Source organism: Lagenorhynchus albirostris, chromosome 2, assembly GCF_949774975.1.
Source record: "Lagenorhynchus albirostris chromosome 2, mLagAlb1.1, whole genome shotgun sequence".
Taxonomy (NCBI): Eukaryota; Metazoa; Chordata; class Mammalia; order Artiodactyla; family Delphinidae; genus Lagenorhynchus; species Lagenorhynchus albirostris.
Window position 1 is genome coordinate 158085116 of NC_083096.1, and position 22750 is coordinate 158107865.

A 22750-nucleotide genomic window follows, 5' to 3' on the forward strand; every position below is an offset into this window, starting at 1 on the left:
AAGGAAACTGAAGATTAAACAAACAAATGGAAAAATATACCATTCTCGTGAATTAGAAGAATATTGTCAAAATAACCACACTACCCAAGGCAAACTACAGATTCAATGCAATAAAATCAAACTACCAATGGCATTTTTCACAGAACTAGAACAAATAATTCTAAAATTCATTAGGAAACATAAAACACCCAGAATAGCCAAAACAATCTTGAGAAAGGAGAACAAAGCTAGAGGTATCATACTCCCTGATTTCAAACTATACTAAAAACTACAGTAATCAAAACAGTATGGTAGTGGCACAAAAACATACACACAGATCAATGGAACAGAATAGACAGCCCAGATAAACCTATGCTTTTATGGTCAATTAATCTATGCCAAAACAGGCAAGACTATATTGTACAATGAAGAAAAGACTGACTCTTCAGTAAATGGTGTTGGGAAAAGTGGACAGCTACATGGAAAAGAATGAAACTGGACCACTTTTTCATACCATATACAAAATTAAACTGAAAATGGATTAAACACTTAAATGTAAGACCTGAGACCATGAAAGTCCTAGAGGAACACACAGGCAGGAAACTTTGACATCAGTTTTAGTAATATTTTTGGGGTCTGTTCCCTCAGGTAAAGAGAACCAAAGCAAAAGTAAACAAATGGGACCACATCAAACTAAAAAGATTTTGCATAGCAAAGGAAACCCTCAACAAAATGTAAAGGCAACCTACTGAATGGGAAAGGGTATTTCCAAATTATATATTTGGAAAGAGGTTAATATCCAAGATGTATAAATAACTCAATATCCAGCAAACAGACAAACAAACAAAAAATGGAATTAAAAAATGGGCAGAGGATCTGAAGAGCCATTTTCCCAAAAGGGACATACAGATTGCCAACAGACACACGGAAAGATGCTCCACATCACTAATCATCAGGGAAATGCAAGTCAAAACCACAATGAAATATCACCTCACACCTGTCAGAATGACTACAGTGAAAGGGACAAGAGATATCAAGTGTTGGTTACGATGTGTAAAAGGGGGAACACTCATGCACTGTTGGTGGGAATGTAAATTGGTGCAGCCATTGTGGAAAACAGTATGGCGCTGCCTCAAAAATTAAACATAGAACTACCATTTGATCCAGCAATTCCACTTCTGGGTATTTTTTACCCAAAGAAAACAAAAACACTAATTCAAAAAGATATATATGCACCCTTAAGTCCACTGCAGCATTACTGACAACAGCCAAGATATGGAAACAACCTAAGTGTCCTAGATGAATGAATAAAGAAGATGTGGTACACACACACACACACACACACACACACAGTTACATACAATGGAATTATTACTCAACCACAAACAAGAATGAAATCTTGCCATTTGTGACAGCAGGGATGGACCTAGAGGGTATTACAGTAAGTGAAACAAATCAGAGAAAGACAAATACTATATGATTTCACTTATATCTGGAATCTAAAAAACAAATGAACAAACATAATTAAACAGAAACAGAATTATAGATACAGAGAATAAACAAGTGGTTCTCACAGGGGAGGGGGTTGGGGAGATGAGAGACATAGGTGAGGGAGATTAAGAGGTACAAACTTCCAGTCACAAAGTAAATGAGTCATGGTTATGTTATGAAATGTACAGTGTGGGGAATACAATCACACAATTATAATTATGTAATATCTTTGTATGTTGACATATTGTAACTAGACTTATCCTAGTGAACATTTTGAAATATGTAGAAATGTTGAATCAGTATGTTGTGCTCCAAGAACTAACAAAGTATTGTAGGTCAATTATATTTCAAAAACAAACAAACAAATTCTTAGAAAAAGAGATCAGATTTGTGGCTACCAGAAGCAGGGAGTAGGGGGAGGGAGACTGGATGAAGGTAGTCAAAAGGCGTAAATTTCCAGTTTAAGTAAGTACTAGGGGTATAATGTGCGACATGATATATATAATGAACACTGCTCTGTGCTATATATACAAGTTGTGAAGAGAGTAAATCCTAAGAGTTCTCATAGTAAAAAAAAAATTTTTTTTGTTTCTTTAATTTTTTATCTATATGAGATGATGAATGTTTACGATCTTATTGTGGTATTCATTTCATGATGTATGTAAGTCAAATCATTATGCTCTACACCCTAAACTTAGTCCTGTTATGTCAATTATATCTCAATAAAACTGGAAAAAAATAAATAAATGAACCATGGAAATAGGGAAGAAGTTGTTTTTCACTATTAAGAAAATAAAAATGAAGTCACAAAATAGGAGGAAAAGTCATATTGGTAAAAGAATTATATCCATAATAAAAAACACAACTCAATAAGATGAAAACTAACCCAAGTAAAAAAAAAAAAAAAGTGTGCAGGGCTTCCCTGGTGGCACAGTGGTTGAGAGTCTGCCTGATGATGCAGAGGACACGGGTTCGTGCCCTGATCCGGGAAGATCCCACATGCCGCAGAGCGGCTGGGCCCGTGAGCCATGGCCGCTGAGCCTGCGCATCTGGAGCCTGTGATCCGCAACGGGAGAGGCCACAACAGTGAGAGACCCGTGTACCGCAAAAAAAAAAAAAAAAAAAAGGAAAGTGTGTAACAATGATTATAAAAAACTAACAGAAAAATCCTTTGATTATAGAAACAAAATAAAAAGTCCCTACTGAGGAAATATAAAATAAAAGATATGGTTTTTGACTTCAAAAAAACAAAAACAAAAGGACAAAAATACAAGGTTGGAAAAGAACAAAGAAAAGAAAATGCTAGAAAAATTAAGTTACTGCTTACTCTTCGTCTGGGCTGGGGGAAGCCATCTCTGTGTCGTCTTCTTGTTCGGGAACGTGCCTGGATTCCCTGTCCTTTATTCAGTGGGTCAAAGGATTCTATGACATCCAAGAGAAAGCATAATGTGAGATAAATCACTCACAGACTTAAATAAACACTTAGGGTGAAGGAGAAAATATCAGGTAATCATCACTATATTCATTATTTTGTTTATGATAAAATATGGACTTTACTTATATATGTAAGAAAACAAGGAGATACAGCATGTATAAAAACTTAATTATCTCGCAAAAAAAAAAAAAAAAGGGGGGGGGGGCTTCCCTGTTGGCACAGTGGTTGAGAGTCCACCTGCCAATGCAGGGGACACGGGTTCGTGCCCCAGGCCGGGAAGATCCCACATGCCACGGAGCGGCTGGGCCCGTGAGACATGGCCGCTGAGCCTGCGCATCCAGAGCCTGTGCTCCGCAACAGGAGAGGCCACAACAGTGAGAGGCCCGTGTACCGCAAAAAAAAACCCCAAACTTTATTAACAATCAAGAAAAACCCCTATATGATTACTGTGGGAAACTTAAAACAACAATAACAAAAACAAATTAACCCCTTATAAAGAATAATATGGTATGAATTAATACCTTCAAAGGCAGGGACCATTTGTGCCCTAGATAGTTATCATACATTATAACTGCTTCATTATGCCAATTCAGAGTTGTACGAATATTCTAATAAAGGACTTTGAACAGACAGGTTACACTGCACAAACCTGATGGAAAATCTGCTTCCAGATCCTGTTCAGTTTCCCCTTTTGAGAACTGCTTCACTTCTAAATCAGCCTCTTGCACAGTATTTGACTTTAAGGCATAATGATTTAATTCTTCCTCCCAGCTATGTGGAGTAGATACTGCCTCTGATTCAAGATCACCACTGTAAGTACTTCCTTGGTCTGAAATATACAGAAAAACAAACAAGCCCTCAAAATGAGATAATACACTTGACATACTCAGAAACCTCTCTGAAACCCTAAATACCAAAAAGTCAGGTATGGTTGCTGGACAATTCCATAGGTACACTCAAGAATGAAGTAACTTGTTCACCAATATCACAGAACTAGATTTATATTCTTGGCACACACTTCAGAGCATTATTTCAATTAATCCTTAAAACCAACATCTGAGGTAGCTTTTATTAGTCTCTTTACAAATTAGGACAAAATCATAGATGTCTGATGCCCCCTACAAACAGCTAAAATTGCAAATATTAAATCCAAGGATGCTAATACTTTATGGGTTTGTATCACTAACAGAGGATAATATTTCTAAGATTCAAAATACATTTACAATTACAAACCTTTTTCAAATATCTTGGTGTCTAGAAAGAGCTCCTGTTCAGAAGTTTGGGATCCTAAAGAAAAAGAAAAGCACATAATAAGTCAATTTATATGTATACAAAAAACAAACCGCATCTCAAATGAAATGACTGCACTAGGGAGGTTCTACATAAATAGTCTTTATATGCAGAAAAGAATGGTTCATTAATAAAAGTCAGGCATTAGTGATAAATACAGTTAAATTACAATTGATAACAGTGGTTACACTTCTAGATAGCAAGCGGTATGAAAGAAGTCATGGCAAGAGAGACCTTTATTTTGGATTCTGTGCTATCTGAAATTCTTTTTTTTTTTTTTAACCACAGCACACACACACACAATATTGATTTACTCAAAGGTTGACAAATCTGTTTTAAATTGCTTTTTCCTTCCCTAAATAAAATATGCTTTACCATGCAGTGGAAAGCCGACAAACTTAGAATATAAATACATGAGCAATCAGCACATGGAACTAAACAGAACAAAGTTCTATCAATTATGAACTACTGTATTTTTTTTTTTTTTATGTTTTTGGGCCACACCATGCAGCACGTGGGATCTCGGTTCCTCGACCAGGAATCGAACAAGTGCCTTCTGCAGTGGAAGCGCGGAGTCTTAACCACTGGACCGCCAGGGAAGTCCCTATAAACTACTTTAAAAGTAAAGAGTTTAGGGAATTCTCTGGCTGTCCAGTGGTTAGGACCCGGAGCTTTCACTGCTGGGGTCCAGGTTCAATACTTGGTCAGGGAACTAAGATCCCACAAGCTGCACAATGTGGCCAAGAAAAAACAAAAGAAAAAAAAAAAGGAAGAAGAAAAAAAGTAAAGTGTTTAAAGATTTAAAGTATTAAAAAAAAGATTTTTTAAAAAACCAAGGAAAAAAACAAACAAACAAAAAAAAAACCAAGGAAAATTGTCTCTTTTCCCTGAAATCAAAGATAAATGAGCCAGATCCTTTCAGTTGGAATTAATTTCTCCCCCCTTTATATTTCTAAACCATTTGATTTTACTTACACTATGATGATTAAAACTATCTGTCTTGAAGCTCAGTCTAAAGTTTTTCTGTTTGACTGAACTGTAGGCAAAGGCAAAGTCACAATATTTGTATAGAGGAAACATTTGATAAATGCTGACTATTAACACGAATGGAGAAGCCAACTTAGAATGAGGTTTCTCATCAGGAATTGCTGGAACTTGCAAAATAAGTATCAGAAATTAGAAGATCAAGCATAGGTGCAGTACTCTTTTTATTTATTTATTTACTTACTTACTTATTTATTTTTGGCTGCGTTGGGTCTTCGTTGCTGTGCGTGGGCTTTCTCTAGTTGCGGCCAGCAGGAGCTACGCTTTGTTGCGGTGCACGGGATTCTTGTTGCAGTGGCTTCTCTTGTTGCAGAGCGCAGGCTTCAGTAGTTGTGGCTTGCAGGTTCTAGAGCGCAGACTCAGTAGTTGTGGTGCATGGGTTTAGTTGCTCTGCGGCATGTGGGATTTTCATGGACCAGGGCTCGAACCCATGTCCCCTGCATTGGCAGGCGGATTCTTAACCGCTGTGCCACCAGGGAAGCCCAAGGGCAATATTCTAAGACTTTAAAATCCACATATAAATGGGTCAGAATTGAGATTATACACTAAAGAGCAAAATGAGACCAGAAACTTTGGGATAATAACAAAAAGCTTTGTACCCATCTCTCAGAGTATATCCGATTTAAAAACGTACTGGCAACACAACAGAAAAGTTGACAGTAGTTTTTTCAAATGCTGTAGTGTTCAGAAAACCAGCTAGAATGTATTACGCAAAATCAGAACCCAGTGGCTAGCTTTATAAAAACCATCACAGAAAAAAAAAATTGTCAGGAAAGAGTAATTTCTTGGTTCATCAATGATATATGAAAAGGCCACTGTGGGCTTCCCTGGTGGCACAGTGTTAAGAATCCGCCTGCCAATGGAGGGGACACGAGTTCAAGCCCTGGTCTGGGAAGATCCCACATGCTGCAAAGCAACTAACCCATGCACCACAACTACTGAGCCTGTGCTCTATAACCCGCGAGCCACAACTACTGACGCCTGTGCACCTAGAGCCTGTGCTCTGCAACAAGAGAAGCCACTGCAGTGAGAAGCCCGCACACCACAGTGAAGAGTAGCTCTTGCTCACCGCAACTAGAGAAAGCCCACGGTGCAGCAATGAAGACCCAATGCAGCCAAAAATAAAATAAATTAAATAAATAAAAAAAAAATACGCCATTGCAAAAATTCACCTATACATTTCAACTCCCTTTAACACCATTTCCTTTATCTCTTCTTATATCCAAAAATCAAGGCAGTGCTAAATAAGGCTGGAAACCTTTCTGGAATTTATACTACTGAGTTCTGGTTAAAATCCTTTCTTTGGAGTCAGACAAACCTGGATTCAACTTCTGATTCCATTATTTCCTGATTTCATAACCATGGCAAGCCTATTTTCCAAAAGAGGAATCTAAAGTAAACAGTACCTCACTCATAGGGTTGTTGTGAAAATTAAATGAGGTGACGCACACAGTGCATTTAGGACAATGCTTAGAGTACGGCAAGCACATAAATGTTAATTACTGTTCATTATTCTACACTCATAAAATGCTATTTATCTATAGGTTATTTTGAACCAAATGATTTTCCACCCTAAAATTCTTTTTACCTTCTACCAACATGCTGATTATTTTACAACAGTAATTTTTATCTGGAGACCATGGCTTTGACTGCAGGGGATAAAACTAGAACATGATCATGAAACATGGATTTATAAGTTATTTTTCTGGAATCACTAAGAACTAGAAACCGTATCGATTTCTTTCATAAACAGGATAGAGCTCCAGAGTTATCAACAAGTTTAACAAGCCCATAGACTTCATATTTAAAAACAAATAAAGCTTTTAGAAACTCCTTGACTGCCTAATACTTAAAATTACATGAGCTACCTAAAAATTTATAGGTGTATTTTTCTTTTTTTTACTTTAAAATTATACCAACCTCCCTGAGATAGAGTCTTTTCCTTCTCTTCATCTTCTGCAATCATTTCTGCCATCTCAAGGAGATCAGCTTCAAAAGGATGTGAGGGAAGTTTTTCCTTAATGTCTTCAATACTCTCAGTGACTTTATCTTCATTATCCATTAAGGATGGAATAAGCATAGGGACAGGCATCTGAAAGACCAAGGATAGACTGAAGAGTTTCTTGGTCGACCATCAAAACTATTATTTGTGAGATCATTTAAATATAAAAATTATTAATAAACAAATTCAAGATATTTCTATTGCTAATGGTTAAGATAGTCTTGCTAGTTTGTTTTTATAAGACTGCAGCCATTTAAATAGAAATTCAGTAAGTGCTTTTCTGGATACTTAACGTGTCTCTGATTCATCTAAAAGAATAATTAAGTAATGAATTTTTGTTTTGTTTTTGACTATATTTCTTGCTTAATATTTTCACACAAGTGTTTCTCTTAAGAATTCAGTACCGAGAAAATATATATTTCCAATAAAAAATGAATACATTTTTCTTTAACGAAAAGTCAGAATCCTGTAAATCACAGTATTCCTCTTCTCATTCTTGCTACAATCTAGGATTCTAGCATTCACACACAGTTTCTGATCTTTTTCTGTTAGTGGTCTTTTGTGTTTAAAATGTTTTTAAAAAGCTAAATCATAACCTCCTCTGACAAGACAGGGTACAAATAGAAGCAGTCCTTTATATATTCCATATTTAAGTAATATAACAGTATGATTAATAGCCAACCAGAGTCAGGTATATTTTACCAACAAGTAAAAAGTATTTTTATGGAGCTGTCAAATCTTAATTGAGAAAAATGCATACTAAATTAGCCTTAATCGCTAAATGATTACTCACTGGAACTGGAATTCCAAATGGGACTGGGGCATACTGAGTATAAAGATGAAGAGGTATAGGTACAAACACTGGTACTGGAACTGGCACCACAATAACTTGGGGCGGAGTTGGAGTGTCTTCTAATGGAAGAAAAAAAAAAACCCACAAAAAAACAAAGAGGGTTAGAAACGACATTTTAATTTTAAAAAATTTTTTAGGTATATGAAGATTTATAATTCAAAAGAAGTGTAATTTTAATTAAAAAAATTTTTTTAAAGCATGTGGACATTTAAAGTTCAAAAGAAGTATCTATGAGGGACTTCCCTGGTGGCACAGTGGATAAGACTCTGTGCTCCCAATGCAGGGGGCCCAGGTTCGATCCCTGGTCAGGAAACTAGATCCCACAAGCATGCTGCAACTAAGACCTGATGCAACCAAATAAATAAAATTAAATTTAAAAAAAAGAAGTATCTATGATACTAGGAATTCACAGAAAGGAGAAATAGCAAGGCTTGAGTATAACAGCACTAAAAAAAGTGGGCAACACAATAATTATCAGTGATAGGAGGATAAGATGAATGAAGGATATAACTTGGATGGATGGATGGAATAGTTATCTTAGAAGAAAGGTATAGAAGACTTAACATGAATAAGTAGTGTATGTTAAAGAGGAGACTGAATAGGTAGAAGGGCCGTTTTTGTGAGGCTATAATACACATTTAAAATCATTAGACAGTGGGGAACTACTACAGATTGGTTAGCACAAAGTAATGTGAGGAAAATGGCTTTAAAAAGATTAATTTGGCTGCCATCTTCACATGGAATAGAAAGTATACAATGTGGGAGGCAACTACAATATATAGAGCTAAGAAGATGAGGGCCTGAACTAGGGTGGTTATGATACCTGCAGGAAAAAAAATAAGTATACACAGCAGAGGTTCTAAGATATTTTTTAAAAAAAGGAAACAGAACTTTGGGAACTAACTTAAACATGAGTAGGGAAAAAGTGGGAAGGATGGAGGTAGAAATCATTCAATTACTTAACAACTATCTACAGAGTCTTTTCTGTAGGCCAGAAAAATATGTTAGATAACTGTAAAATCATTAATGTAAGAGAAAGGTAATGCTAGTAAAAAGAAGTGAAAAGCTGACAATTTGACTAGGGTTAGAAGTGGGAAATAATATGGGATCAATTTTACCATGGTGCAGTGGACATAAAAAAAAAGTTATCTGATTAGAGATGTCTGATAACCAAGCTACATAATGCTAAACTGTCACTATTTTGGGATTGACATGTACACATTGCTATATTTAAAACAGATAATGAGGACCTACTGTAAAAAAATGATAAATAAAAAAAAATTTTTTTAATGACTTTTTTATGAAGTCACTATTGGTATAATAAAAATACAGGACTAAGTCACCTATAGCCCTGCTGTTCAACATGATCCGTGGATCAGCAGCACTGACATTACCCAGGAACTTAAAAGATGCAAAACCTCAGCACCACTAAATGAGAATCCACTTAGTAACATTCCCAAATAATTCATATGCATATTAATGTTTAAGAAGTACTGGCCTAGAGGATAACCTTCCAGATCTAAGAATCTAGGATTCCTTTCCACTTTAAAAATTCTGGGATTTTCAGATGGCAGCATGCCAGAGACCCAATTCTCTAGGCAAACAAGCATAGTTGGTGAAAACCTAAAAAATAACCATTTAATAAATTCTTTGGAAATTGTCCCAAAGGCATACAGCAAATGGAGAAATATTTATTCAAGAAAATCTACTAAATACAGTAAGAACAGTAGGCCTCTGTGACTTTTGATCTACTACCTGCTCCACACCCCTGCCTCAGCCAGCTAAATATGATAGAAACTCCACTCTGGAATGGGTGGGATCAGAAAGAATGGGCTCCTCTTCCTTCAGCTCCCATCAAGGGTTACTGTATCTCACCAGGAGGGACAGGCCACCATCATTTCTTATCCCCTCAAACTCCAGGTTAAAGAGGTTAATTTCCTAGTGAGTACAGCTACCACCCACAAAGAGAAAACCTACTATAGGAATAGCAGGCCAAGAAAACTAGGGCACGAACTACCTTCACCCCAGATCACTTGTAGGGCAGAGATTCCATGCTAGGAGAGGCAAGTTGAGGAGATCAGAAGCTCACACCATGCCCATCATTCAGAAAAGTAGTAACTCAAAGAGGGTAGAGGCAGTTCATAAGAAAAGAAAGCCCTAAAGCTCTCCCCAAAGGAACTGACATTATTTGAAATAGAGTGTGGAAAAGTTCAAACCTAAGGGTGCTCTGGAAAACAACAGTTCCTCTTAACTAAGACCCTGTTTATATAATTCCGAAGTCTATGCTTACCCATAATACTACACTATCATGAATAAGGAAATTAAATGAAGCATTCAGAGTATGGTATTATCAACTACCTTCTCTTTGCCATAAATTGTTAAGTTGATGAAAATACCTAACCCACAGGGATATCGTGAGAACTCAATTGGGCAGCGAATATAAGCAACCAAACACAACACCTATAAAATAGAAGGCACTTAATTAATGTAACCAGATCCCACATTACTTTCCCCTAGGAAAAATTAAATGAAGAAAGCACAAGGAACACACCTGTCTGGCATTCTTTGTTTTGGGTATGTGGTTTGCAAGAAGTGGCCTTGGTCTGTGTGATGGGTTTGCACAATAAAGCTTTATTCTTCAAAAGTCTTGGAGGCTGGGAAGGTGGCAGTTTGAGAGCATCTGTTTGTGTACTTGCCTAGTAAAAAAAAACAAGTCAGAAACCAAAAGCTTATCATTAATTACAAGAAACATTATAAATATTATATTTCAAAATATAATTTCAAAAGAAATACTACATTGGAATTACTTGGAAGACACAGAATATAAATATTCAACTAAACATTTAAGGAATATAATATTCCTGAAATATCAATAGCAATAACGGAATATTTTGATAACTATATATGGACCCTGAATGTATCTAATTACCAGTTCTGTTTACCAAGAAAAATGCTGTTTGTATTGTGACATACTGTTGATCAATAACAATGGTGGGGCTTCCCTGGTAGCACAGTGGTTGGGGGTTCGCCTGCCGATGCAGGGGACACGGGTTCGTGCCCCGGTCCGGGGGGATCCCGCGTGGCGCGGAGCGGCTGGGCCCGTGGGCCATGGCCGCTGAGCCTGCACGTCCGGAGCCTGTGCTCTGCAGCGGGAGGGGCCGCGGCAGTGGGAGGCCCGCGAACCGCAAAAAAAATAAATAACAATGGTGGTTGAGCTTAAAATGAGAACTGTTGTTTCTTGACTGAGTTAAGTCTTAAAAGAATTAGTTTCAGGCTTCCCTGGTGGCGCAGTGGTTGGGAGTCCGCCTGCCGATGCAGGGGACACGGGTTCGTGCCCCAATCCGGGAAAATCCCACATGCCGCGGAGCCTGCGCGTCCGGAGCCTGTGCTCCGCAATGGGCGAGGCCACAACAGTGAGAGGCCCGCGTACCGCCAAAAAAAAAAAAAAAAAAATTAACTAGAATAGGATCACTTATGATCATTTAAGTTACCTTAAAAAAGATGACATGAAAATTATCCCAGAGACCAGGAAACACTTTAAAAATGCCACTGTTCTAGTCATAAGTTTTTCTCATTATTTATTTTTTTCTCTTTTTAAGAGAAAAAGCACAAAAATATTGAGTTTTTTTTTAAAAAAAGAATGCTTATTTACAGCATAATCTACACTGAGTGGGAAATAAACTATATTTTATAAGTACTTTATTTACAGTCTGACTATGTTACAAAATGCCCCCCAAACCTTTTATGCCTGAATTCTGTACAATTTACTTTAATTCTGTACAATTAAAAAATAACAAAAACAAAAACCTTCAGTAACTATTATATAGTTACTATTATATAGATACCAAGCATTCAAAGAAATTAAAGTACATAAAAGACCTAACTAAATAACCAGAAAATCCTGTTCCTGAACTCATGCAATTTGTTTTATATAACAAACAAAACATAAAGGAGGGCAAATCAGCTTAGACATATTCATACTGCATAAAAAGAGAAAAGACAGTGGCAATACCAATAAAATAAAACTTACATCCCCAATGATTTTCGCTGTTACTGTTGGAACTGCACCTGATATAAATAAAAACATATAATGTAGGATCTTATTATTTAAACATTAGTATTAAAAGCTAATATTTGGAAAAAACACACAAAGTTTCATAATAAAAACATGTATTATCTTACTTTAATTCAGGGGAAGAGTAACACCTAAAGCCTAATATGAGAAAAAGAGATCTGGAAACTACAAAAACACTGTTTAATGCCATAGCAGCACATAGTGAGCCACCATTCCTAATATGAATGTGACAAACACATGAAAATGAACACTGACAAAAAAAAGTAGAGAAGCCTTATATTCAACCTCAAAAAGGCTAGATAAATGCTTTCAAATCAAGTCATACCTTGTAAGACACTGTTAGAATTCACTGTGGGCTGAGCAGCAGGAGCGCTTGCTAATGATACTACATTAGCTATAACTGGAGTTGAATCTTTTCTGTGAGATGGGGGCCCTGATGAAGCAGCTGGCACCATGGAAACACTTCCTGATTAAAATAAACAAAAATAAGAAAATCTCATGTAATTTATATGCACATACACAGAACCAACATTTCAAGGAGGTTAAACAATGCTTTTAGGTTAGAGTAAATTCTGTTGGAGCCAAGTGTCACTTCAGGATTAACTGGATTTTTTTCTGTTTTTTAATTAGTGAACCTTGAAAGTATTCCATGTACCTTCTCTTGCCTAACTATGCATGTGGTATATTTAAAAGGCTATGTGATTTAGATTCTATGTTCTTTCTCTCAAATCCTTTTCTAAGGAAGTCAAGATGTATATCTTCAATTATAAAACATTAACTGCTATTCTTCCCCATAAAGTTCTTACAGAGTTTATTTGACTCAACATGCTCAGGGAAAACTAAAAGAACTCGTTTTTACAGGGCATTAATCTAAGGTGTTAAACAAAAAGAGATCTAAATGTTAATGTCATTTGAATAGAATGAAATTTATGTTTCATGAAATTATTGACAACTACTTAATGTTCTCAACTTGTAGAACAGTAGTTAGTCCCTGGCATTGACCAAAGACTAAAGTTTAATTTTACCTGCATTATTTTGTGAAGGTGGGTCACACATACTTTGCTGATTACAGAACATCAAGATACAAAGCAGGTTACAGAAATGTTTCATTTCTCCCCGCCATTTCAAGGACTCACTGAGCTTACCCTGTCGCTTACAACCATCACATTTGGCCATCTGAAAAAGAAACAGAAGATAGTAAAGAAGTAAAAAACAAACTGTCTATGGTCTGATGGAATAAAAGCAGGCCACAGGTTAACAAGTGAGGAAATTTACTTAGAATTTAGATCACAAAAATGAAGGTTAACTATCCTGGGGGGAGGGGCAATATAGAGGTAGGGGACTAAGAGGTACAAACAATTATGTATAAAATAAGTTATAAGGATATATTGTACAACACAGGGGATACAGTCAATATTTTATAATAACTATAAATGAAGTATAACGTTTAAAAATGTGAATCACTATATTGTATACCTGTTAACTTATATAATACCATACCTCAACTATAATTCAGTTTTTTAAAAAATGAAGGTTAACGATCCTAAATTTGGAAATAATTACTTACCTATCAACTATTTTGTACAACATTAAAAAAGGTCACATTATAGAGATGCCAATAAATAGTAATTTTAAAATAAGTGAAATGGAAATAGACCGATCTTCCTTAAAGACATCAGAACACAATTCATTTTAGTTAATAAATGAACATAATTTTAAATATTTTAATGTTTTAAGACTGATATGTCTTCTACAAAGAAATTAAAAACAAATGTAACTTCAGTGACATTAAAGTCTTTTTAAAATCTTATATTAATACTAGAGGAGAACAGAATACATTTAATACTTAAGTTTTAAATCATTAATTGCCCTTCACACTATTTGAAAGAAAAAAAGAAGGGAAAAATATGCCCTGACTTGAAAAACCCAGGAATGTGAATTATATTTACCTGATAGAACAGAACTGTATATTTGGACATGCACTCTTCACAACAAAACTCTTCTACTTTCCCCCCTAAATTATTCTGTACCAATTTGGGAGATGTCTGTAAACAATAACTGCACATTTTACAGTGATTTCCCCAGCGTTTTGCCAAGTCATGTTTATAAAGCAATTTGCAACCTAAAAAAATCAGAGAAAATAAAATTAACATTAGGGAGAAATAATAAGTATTTACATCTTTAATTTAAATGTCCTACAACAAAGTTTGCACATTTGGGTTCTCACCAATTAGTAGATCAAGAGATCAATTTAGAGGATTAATACTATCATTTTCTGTTTTTAAACGAAGTAAGACAGCAGAGCAAATATTACAGTGCATCATATATGGTAAAAGTCAGTTTTGTTTCATGAAACTTTTGTTTTATTTCGGTATGTGAAATACACTGGGTCACAATGTAAAATGTATGTCTTGTTTGTGTCGTGGTCAAAAGGTTTGAAAGCCACTAGCCTAGGAGGCTAATCCTGCATGGTTTTAGAGTAAAACAAAACATTCTAACCTTATAGTCATCTAAATAAGGAAGACACTGATTCACATATTCAGATCATTTATATTCAGAAACATAATAAAAGTATTATCTTAGGATGCTACCAAAATTTAAGCAGTTCCCTTTAGAAATAAATACAAGAACTAAAGGATCCCTATCAACCTAATAACTAACATTAAATGTTTTTCACATCACCACCATTTTTTGCTATACACATTGAGGAGATTTTTCTTCATTTTAACATCTATATAATATGAAGAATTAGATCAGCAAAGAGAGAACCAAGTATAAACAAAACAAAAAGGTTTTGGTGTTATACACAGAAGATAAAATAAACTTACACAGTGACAGCTTAAATCATCAACTACTTTTGAAACAACAAACATGCTCAGTAGGTAAGATAATCTTCTATCTTTACCTTCACTACAGAATGACTTGTCAGCACCTGAGAATCGCACAGTCTCCTTTACAATTTTCTCAATTTTACAATATTCACACATTGCCATTAAATTATTTATTTTCTTATATTCATCAGAACAATTTTTGCCACAGAACTGAAACATTTTACCCTGCAAAGAAATAATCATTAAGTACTAATTAAACATTTGGTTTATCTTGTGGAAATCTTTATCCCTCTTATTTTCAAAACAAATAGTGTATTTCTGAAAGGTGAAAAGCCAGAAATAAGTTTACAGACAGACCAGTTTATACTCGAACCCTCTATCATGCTCCTTTACTCTACCTTATAATCAAGAAGTTCTGGTTTTGTGGCAAAGAGACGGTTACAGTGCTGACACTTGAGTTTTACAACACTTCGTGCAAACCCAACATGTTGGGATTGGGCAGCAAGACGCTGGAGACCAGCTGCAGCAGAGCTACTGATGGAGGTGGGAGAAACAGCAGAGGTGTTACCGCCTCCTGCTGACACTGTTGAACCTGTAGGGATGCTTACAATTACTTGGCCCTGAGACAAGGGCACCACTGAAGAATTCATTCCTGCTGGTTTGTTGAACAAATTCTGAAAGAAGAAACAAACAAAAAGATCAATCTACTCATTTGTTCAAACAAGAAGGTACTGAATACCTACCTATGTCAAGCACAGTTCTAGGCACTTAACATACATTTGTGAAAAGGCAAACATCCCTGCCTTTGAGCAGCTTATAGCTGAATGGGGGGAGTGATATTTATATTAAAAAATGAAAAATTTAATAATATTCTTTAAAAATAATATCCTCCCAATAGATAATCTAGGTAATAATAGTACCATTTAATTTCACAGAAGGCAATTAAATAACATGCCTCCAAAAATAGGATGGACCAAAGAACCCAAGTTTAAAAAGACTGAGGTAGAAATTTAGGCAATCCAGGCACTTAGCAACCACCTAATAAGTTTACTTTACTATCACAGGCAACTAACTGGAGAAAAGGAAGAGTCCTGAAGCCATACCTGGAAAGCTACCACACAACTGTAGCTGCAGAAGTTGCGAATACTTCCATCTGACATGGCTAGGTGATACTGAGGGATTGCTGAGGTTTTGCAACTGTTACACTGAACTTGTACACCTTAGCAAATCAAAATAAAAGCTAATGAGTAATACAAATGTAAACAAATGTATGAGAAAATAAGTATTATATGATACATGAAAATTCAAGGGCCAAGTCAAGTTGCAGGAACTGAAATTAAACTTAGTTACCTCACATATAGACAAAAACTAACAACGTCAAAAATATTTCTGTTTATTTAAAGTTGTCACAGTCTACACCCTGAAACTAAAAAATAAATGAATCTTGAAATAAATCAGGTGTAGATAAAGAAAATACATTTTAAAAGCCATAAATTCTTTTGGTAAGAAAGAATGCACAAATAGGCAAGCAACTAAATAAACATAAGTAATCAAGATAATAGGTGATATTTTACAACACAGATCTGAAGTATTTTAAATTTGCGTTAAAAATCAACTAAATCTGGACAAAAATTTGCGCTATAACAACAAAGCAATAACCATAAGTTATTCAACTATTATATTTATAAAGTTTATGAAACCAGTATTACCTGCAGAAGTAACCATTTTAACTCTGTAAGCAGATAAGCAATTAACAGAACAGAAAAGCTCTGTCTTTCCCAAGCTATTGGTATTTTCAATCATTTCTGCTGAGGATCTCAATGATTTGCAAAGCGCACATGGTGTAATTTTGGCTGATTTCTATTAAGAGAATAAAATAACATTCATTTTTACCAAGTTACAAGTAAAAGCATAATTCTTTGAAATGTTTATACTTAACACTGTTGAAATATTTTAAATTAGTGGCTTCCAAACTTTTATGATTACAATCCTCAGTAAGAAATAAATTTTACAAAGTGACCCAGTAACACATACTTCTGAGGTTTTGTGTTTGTGTATTAAACATGTATGTATATAAAACTGAAAGGTTTTATAAAACAATATATATCATGATAACATGTGATGCACTTTGATATTTTTCCACTCTACTCTATTAAAAAATATGTTGGGCACAACCTAGCAATTAATTTTGGGATCTATTAATTTGTTATAACTATAGTTTTAAACACACTATTTTAGCCTTCCCCAAAGATAAGGTTACGGGGTTAAGTACAAAATACTATGTATAAAATAAATAAGCTGCAAGAATATATTGTACAAAACCTCCAAACAAAAAAACCCACTATTTAAAAAATTACACAACAGGGAATTCATGCTCTTACACTATTCAAAGAATTGGAAGAACTTCCCACAAAAGGTGCTATATATAGCAATGAAATGTGAATCCAAGGAAATTAATAAACTTACTAGAAAATTCACACTCAAATATTCTACCACTAATAATAACAAAGCACAGGGACTTCCCTGATGGTCCAGTGGTTAAGACTCCGCGTTTCCACTTCAGGGGGCGTGGGTTCGATCCCTGGTCAGGGAACTAAGATCCCGCATGCCGCGTGGTGCAGCCAAAACAAATAATAACAACAACAAAGCACACTCTAAGCAATAAAGTGGGAGGAAACTTTGCATATCCCAAGTGTCCAAATATAAGCAACGAAAGAGTCTGTTATCTTAAATTTCCACTCAGTGATTTAGTAGCAAATAATGCTAAATACTATTAACATGTCATACATTCAGGATAACTTATAAGGTATATCCAGCACCCATTAAGATAATTTCAAGATCTCTATGTCCTCTTCAACGATAAGTCTGTTATACTTACTATTAAAATAAATACATATTCAAGTGAGCATATTCCTACATTCTGGAATCTCTTCTGTATCTCCAACCCTATTTCTCCTTTCCTCCTCCAACAGGACTGCAAACACAAACTTCATTTATAAGAATTAGGTCAAGAGTTATCTCTGAAACTATCAAGTAGAACTGACCTTGCTTCCACTGTGTCCCTCTACATCCCATAACACTTCTATCGTAACATCTCTACACACTTGCATCTCCCCCAGGGGACATGTAACACCTCAAAACAGGAATCACATCTAATGTTTGTTGAATAAATTTTATATAAGGAAGAAAAGAAAAGTAGCAGAAATGACCATCTTCAATGTTCCAGGTTCTATACTAGGTGCTTTCTCATTCTTACTTCATATAATCCTAAAAACATCCCAGTGACATTGCTAGTATATACCCATTTACAGATAAGAAAATGGACTCGGGGAGTTTAACTGCTTTCCCCAAGGTTAAATTCTATTTGAACAGAAAGTCTGGGAATCAAACCAAGATCTGCTTTACTTCTAAATCCACGTTCTTTCTCTAAACCACAGTACACACTAATATGTGAAAATTGTAATAGGTATTGGCTAAATTAAAAGTAATAAATTTAAAATTAAGATATTTCAAAATACTTCTCTTATGGAATGTATACCACCTTTCAATGGACTGAATCAAAGTAACTTTTAGAATGTGATACAATATCAGGAAAACTGTCCTTTGTAGAAGAATAAAGCTAATGAAGATATTGGGTTTTTCCTCCCCTTTGAGAACAAAAACAAGGTGTTTCTAAGGAAGAAATAAATAGTAACTAACACTAATCCCTTTTAATGTGCTTGTATATTAACAAGAAATAAATTGAAACACTAGAATGTTTAAAATTACAAAATCATTGCAAAGTTTTAAGAACATTTAAGAGAAATTTCCAAATTAACATTATTAAATTCACCAATTTTGGTAAACTGTATAAAAATTTACTATTCTAAGAAAAAGAATGATCAGCAAATGCAGTGAAACAGGAAAATATTGTAAAACTGAAAATGTAGAAAGTTCTTACTATTCCTTTGGGTTTACCAATTTTAAAATTGAACTTTTGATCAAAATTTACTAACAAAATATAAATCTAGTATAAATAAAACTGCCAACATTGCTAATTATTGGAGAAATGCAAATCAAAACAAACCACAGTGAGGTACCACCTCACGCCAGTCAGAATGGCCATCATTAAAAAGTCTACAAATAACAAATGCCAGCGAGGGTATGGAGAAAAGGGAACCCTTCTACACTGTTGGTAGGAACGTAAATTGCAACCACAGTGGTGCAACCACTGTGGAAAACAGTATGGAGGTTCCTCAGAAAACTAAAAGTAGAATTACCACATGATACAGCAATCCCACTCCTGGGCATATATCCAAACAAAACTGTAATTCAAAAAGATACATGCATCCCTATGTTCACAGCAGCACTATTAACAATAGCCAAGACATGGAAACAACCTAAATGTCCATCAACAGATGAATGGATAAAGAAGATGTGGTACATATATACAATGGAATACTACTCAGCCATAAAAAAGAACGAAATAATGCCATTTGCAGCAACATGGATGCAGCTAGAGATTATCACACTAAGTGAAATAAGTCAAAAAGAGAAAGACAAATACCATATGATATCACTTATATGTGGAATCTAAAATCTGACACAAATGAACCTATCTATGAAACAGAAACAGAATGAGGGACATAGAGAATAGATTGGTGATTGCCAAGGGGAATAGGAGTGGGAGAGGGATGGATTGAGAGTTTGGGATTAGCAGAAGCAAAGATTAGAAGGTATACACCAAAATGATGGGACTGGGTAACTCTGAGAGATGCCTAATTTTTTCTTCTTTGTGCTTTTCTGCATTTTCAAAATCTTGTTCAAAAACATTAATCATATTTTAAATAAAATAATCCATACCCTAAAAACATGTATCGATATTTCAAATGCATTAAGAGAAATACAGTCTGCCCTCCATATCCCTGGGTCCCACATCTGCAGATTTAACCAAATGCAGATCGAAAATATTCCAGGAAAAAAAATTCCAGAAAATTCCAAAAAGGAAAAGAATTTGCTGCACATTGGCAACTATTACATGGCATTTACATTGTATTAGGTATTACAAATAATCTAGAGATGATTTAAAGTATGCAGGAGAATGTGTGTAGGTTATATACAATTACTACACCATTTTATATAAGGGACTTGAGCACTCTCAGATTTTGATATCCTCAGGGTTCCTGGAACCAATTCCCCATGGATACTGAGGTACAACTGCATATGGTACTTATAAAACTCTATAACAAGAGTTTTTTAACACACATGCATTTGAAAAATACTATTTACATGCAAAAAATATTAATTAAGCTAATAACAAGAAATTAATATTTTTGTGACATTTTCATAAATAATTTCTATCAAAAAAATTCAATCCTTCTGAAAGGAACAAAGACCTCAGGATTAAATATGGTCATGTACCTGCTTATATGCTGTGACACACGTGGAACTACAAAACTTCTTAGCCTGTCCCTCTATCTGGAGCATGTGGCATTGTCCAGAGCCACTGTAGCAGTAACCCCCACAGTTTTCACAACAGTTCATGGTGAGGTTGTTAGCAGAGCGAAACTTAGAAAAGCAGGCATCACTGCAAAGTTTATGTACCACATTCTGGTAATTAACTTCATGTCGAATCTAGGAATTATAAAGTAATAACTTAGAAACAACAAGCAAAGACCATCAAAAGCTGTCCTTTAAGCACAAATATCAGACTCCTTCCCCCACTAAAGTAAAAAGATAACTTACAACAGCATTCTTCTGACACATGCTGCATTTGGTTGAAATGCTATTCGTATTTATGGTAACAACAGGTTTTCTTTTCAGTTCATATGTTGACAAACATGACTGACTACAAAAATCTTTACTAGTGGTGGTATTTTCAAACTGGGCACTGATCACATCCTTTGGATTTAAAATGTCTCTAAAAATGACAACAAAGATAAAATAAGCCATAGTATAATTCATTTTTTTCCTTTTTGTCAACTAAAAATATCAAATAAAACAAAGGCAATTAAAAGTGTAGGGAAAGGGCATTGGTATTTAAATCTGAAAACCTGGGTTTTCTTGAATAAAGTGATAAATCATTTTGATCCTCAACCTCTGTTGTATAAAATGAAACTAATACACGGCTTAGTTCATAGAACTGTTGTGAGGATTAGTACACTATGTTTCAAGATTAAAAAGATATACATCAAACATTTATCATTCACTATCTCTAGTAGGTAGGATTATAGAAGATTTTCATTTTCTTCCTTAGGCTCTCCTATATGTTCAAAAATACTCTTTAACATTACACTTGAAAAATTTTAAAGCCACTATCTTTAAAAGTAGGAATACATTTCAAACTACACAGTGCATATTCTAGCATGATTATATAAAATTGAACATTTCCAGATCTAAATAATTCAATTTGTAAGCATTAGCAGTAAAAGACAATGAAGATTAAAACCCTAAGGATTAAGACTCCCTACCACTCCACCCCTTATCCCACTCCCAAATTACTCTTCCTACATAGTAGTTCATCGCTTAAGTACAAACCATTTTAAAAACCAATTTTAAAAATACCTTGATGAAATTCTGTAAACAATGTCTCTCTCCCATGAGTATACACTCACATAATATTTAGTAAATAAACTGTTATATTCACTCTTACATTTTAAACAGATTATACTAATATAGTACTTTTTAGAAAAGATTACAAATATCTCTGCTTCAAAAAAAAAGGTAATAGTAAATATAATGGGACTCATCACAAGGAGCACCTGATATTGTACTATGCTGTAATACACAACATCACACCTCATCTTCAATACTTAGTAGCTTGAGAGTGCTCTATTACCTGCATTTTTTTTTTTTGGCCTTTCCAGCTACTTTTTATTGGGTTTTAATCTATTTCATTTATAAGGGTATTTAATGAGCAGTTACCTTGAGCCAGGGACTAGCCCAGCCCTATGTCAAGATATGGTACAAGCCCTCAAGGAGCTCACAGTATACTGGGACAAATAGACAAATGATATATAAAATACCATAAAAGAAGCATTCTTAATATAAAAAAGTAAAATAATTTTGAAAAATGTATTTATATACATAAAATGTACTACAGAAATAGAAATGAAGAAACAATTATTTCAGACAAGATGTGACATGAAAAGCTACCCAAAAGGTGGTATTTTAGCTGGACCTTAAATAGATGTTTTCTAGAAGGCTAAGGAGATAAAAGTTGGAGAACAGCGTGGATCAAGGCAATAGAATCATAAAAGTAGCTACTTCTCACTATTCTCAGTATGCTTAACATCCAACTGCATTACATTTTATTGTAACAGATTACATCTTATCAGAATGAGAAGGAGCAATCTCATTTCAGATAGTAAAAATTCAGATGGTACAGACAATCCTGAAACAGTTACCTCTCTTACTGCCATTATTATCAAGAAAACTGATCTTTCTAACAGTATTAACAAAAGTACCCTCCAAGTTACCTCTTTTAAAGTGTAGGATTTGAAACTGATTTTTTTAAAACAAATTGTTAGGTCCCTATTACTAATGAAATCTAAAAATTAAATGATGATTAGCCAAAACATATTCAGAGTTTAGGTTAAATTCAAGATGCTAAGAGATTTGGTTAATAAAAGACTAAGAAAAATAAAATTGTTACTCCAAACAGCTAAGGAGTTTCTTTCAACCTAAGTGCTGCTGCTATATTTCTGGTGGTCTACAAAAACAGCAGTAGTTATCAGGAAGGAAATCTTTTCTATCTCCACCTATTCAAATT

The 22750-nt window shown here is 34.8% G+C and overlaps 1 protein-coding gene across 1 annotated transcript in view; it reads right to left on the minus strand.

Annotated features, from left to right (window-relative positions):
* The window catches only part of ZMYM4 (zinc finger MYM-type containing 4), a 174601-nt gene that overhangs the window by 28000 nt on the left and 123851 nt on the right, over nt 1-22750 (minus strand). The window contains exons 8-23 of the mRNA XM_060140581.1: nt 20725-20899; nt 20401-20613; nt 16710-16860; nt 16104-16219; nt 15399-15674; nt 15075-15225; nt 14119-14291; nt 13195-13345; nt 12495-12635; nt 12125-12162; nt 10646-10790; nt 8035-8153; nt 7160-7331; nt 4139-4192; nt 3555-3734; nt 2798-2892 (exon numbers count right to left, since the gene is read on the minus strand). Coding sequence (XP_059996564.1) covers nt 2798-2892; nt 3555-3734; nt 4139-4192; nt 7160-7331; nt 8035-8153; nt 10646-10790; nt 12125-12162; nt 12495-12635; nt 13195-13345; nt 14119-14291; nt 15075-15225; nt 15399-15674; nt 16104-16219; nt 16710-16860; nt 20401-20613; nt 20725-20899 — 2350 coding nt within the window. The remainder of the gene's footprint in view (nt 1-2797; nt 2893-3554; nt 3735-4138; nt 4193-7159; nt 7332-8034; nt 8154-10645; nt 10791-12124; nt 12163-12494; nt 12636-13194; nt 13346-14118; nt 14292-15074; nt 15226-15398; nt 15675-16103; nt 16220-16709; nt 16861-20400; nt 20614-20724; nt 20900-22750) is intronic.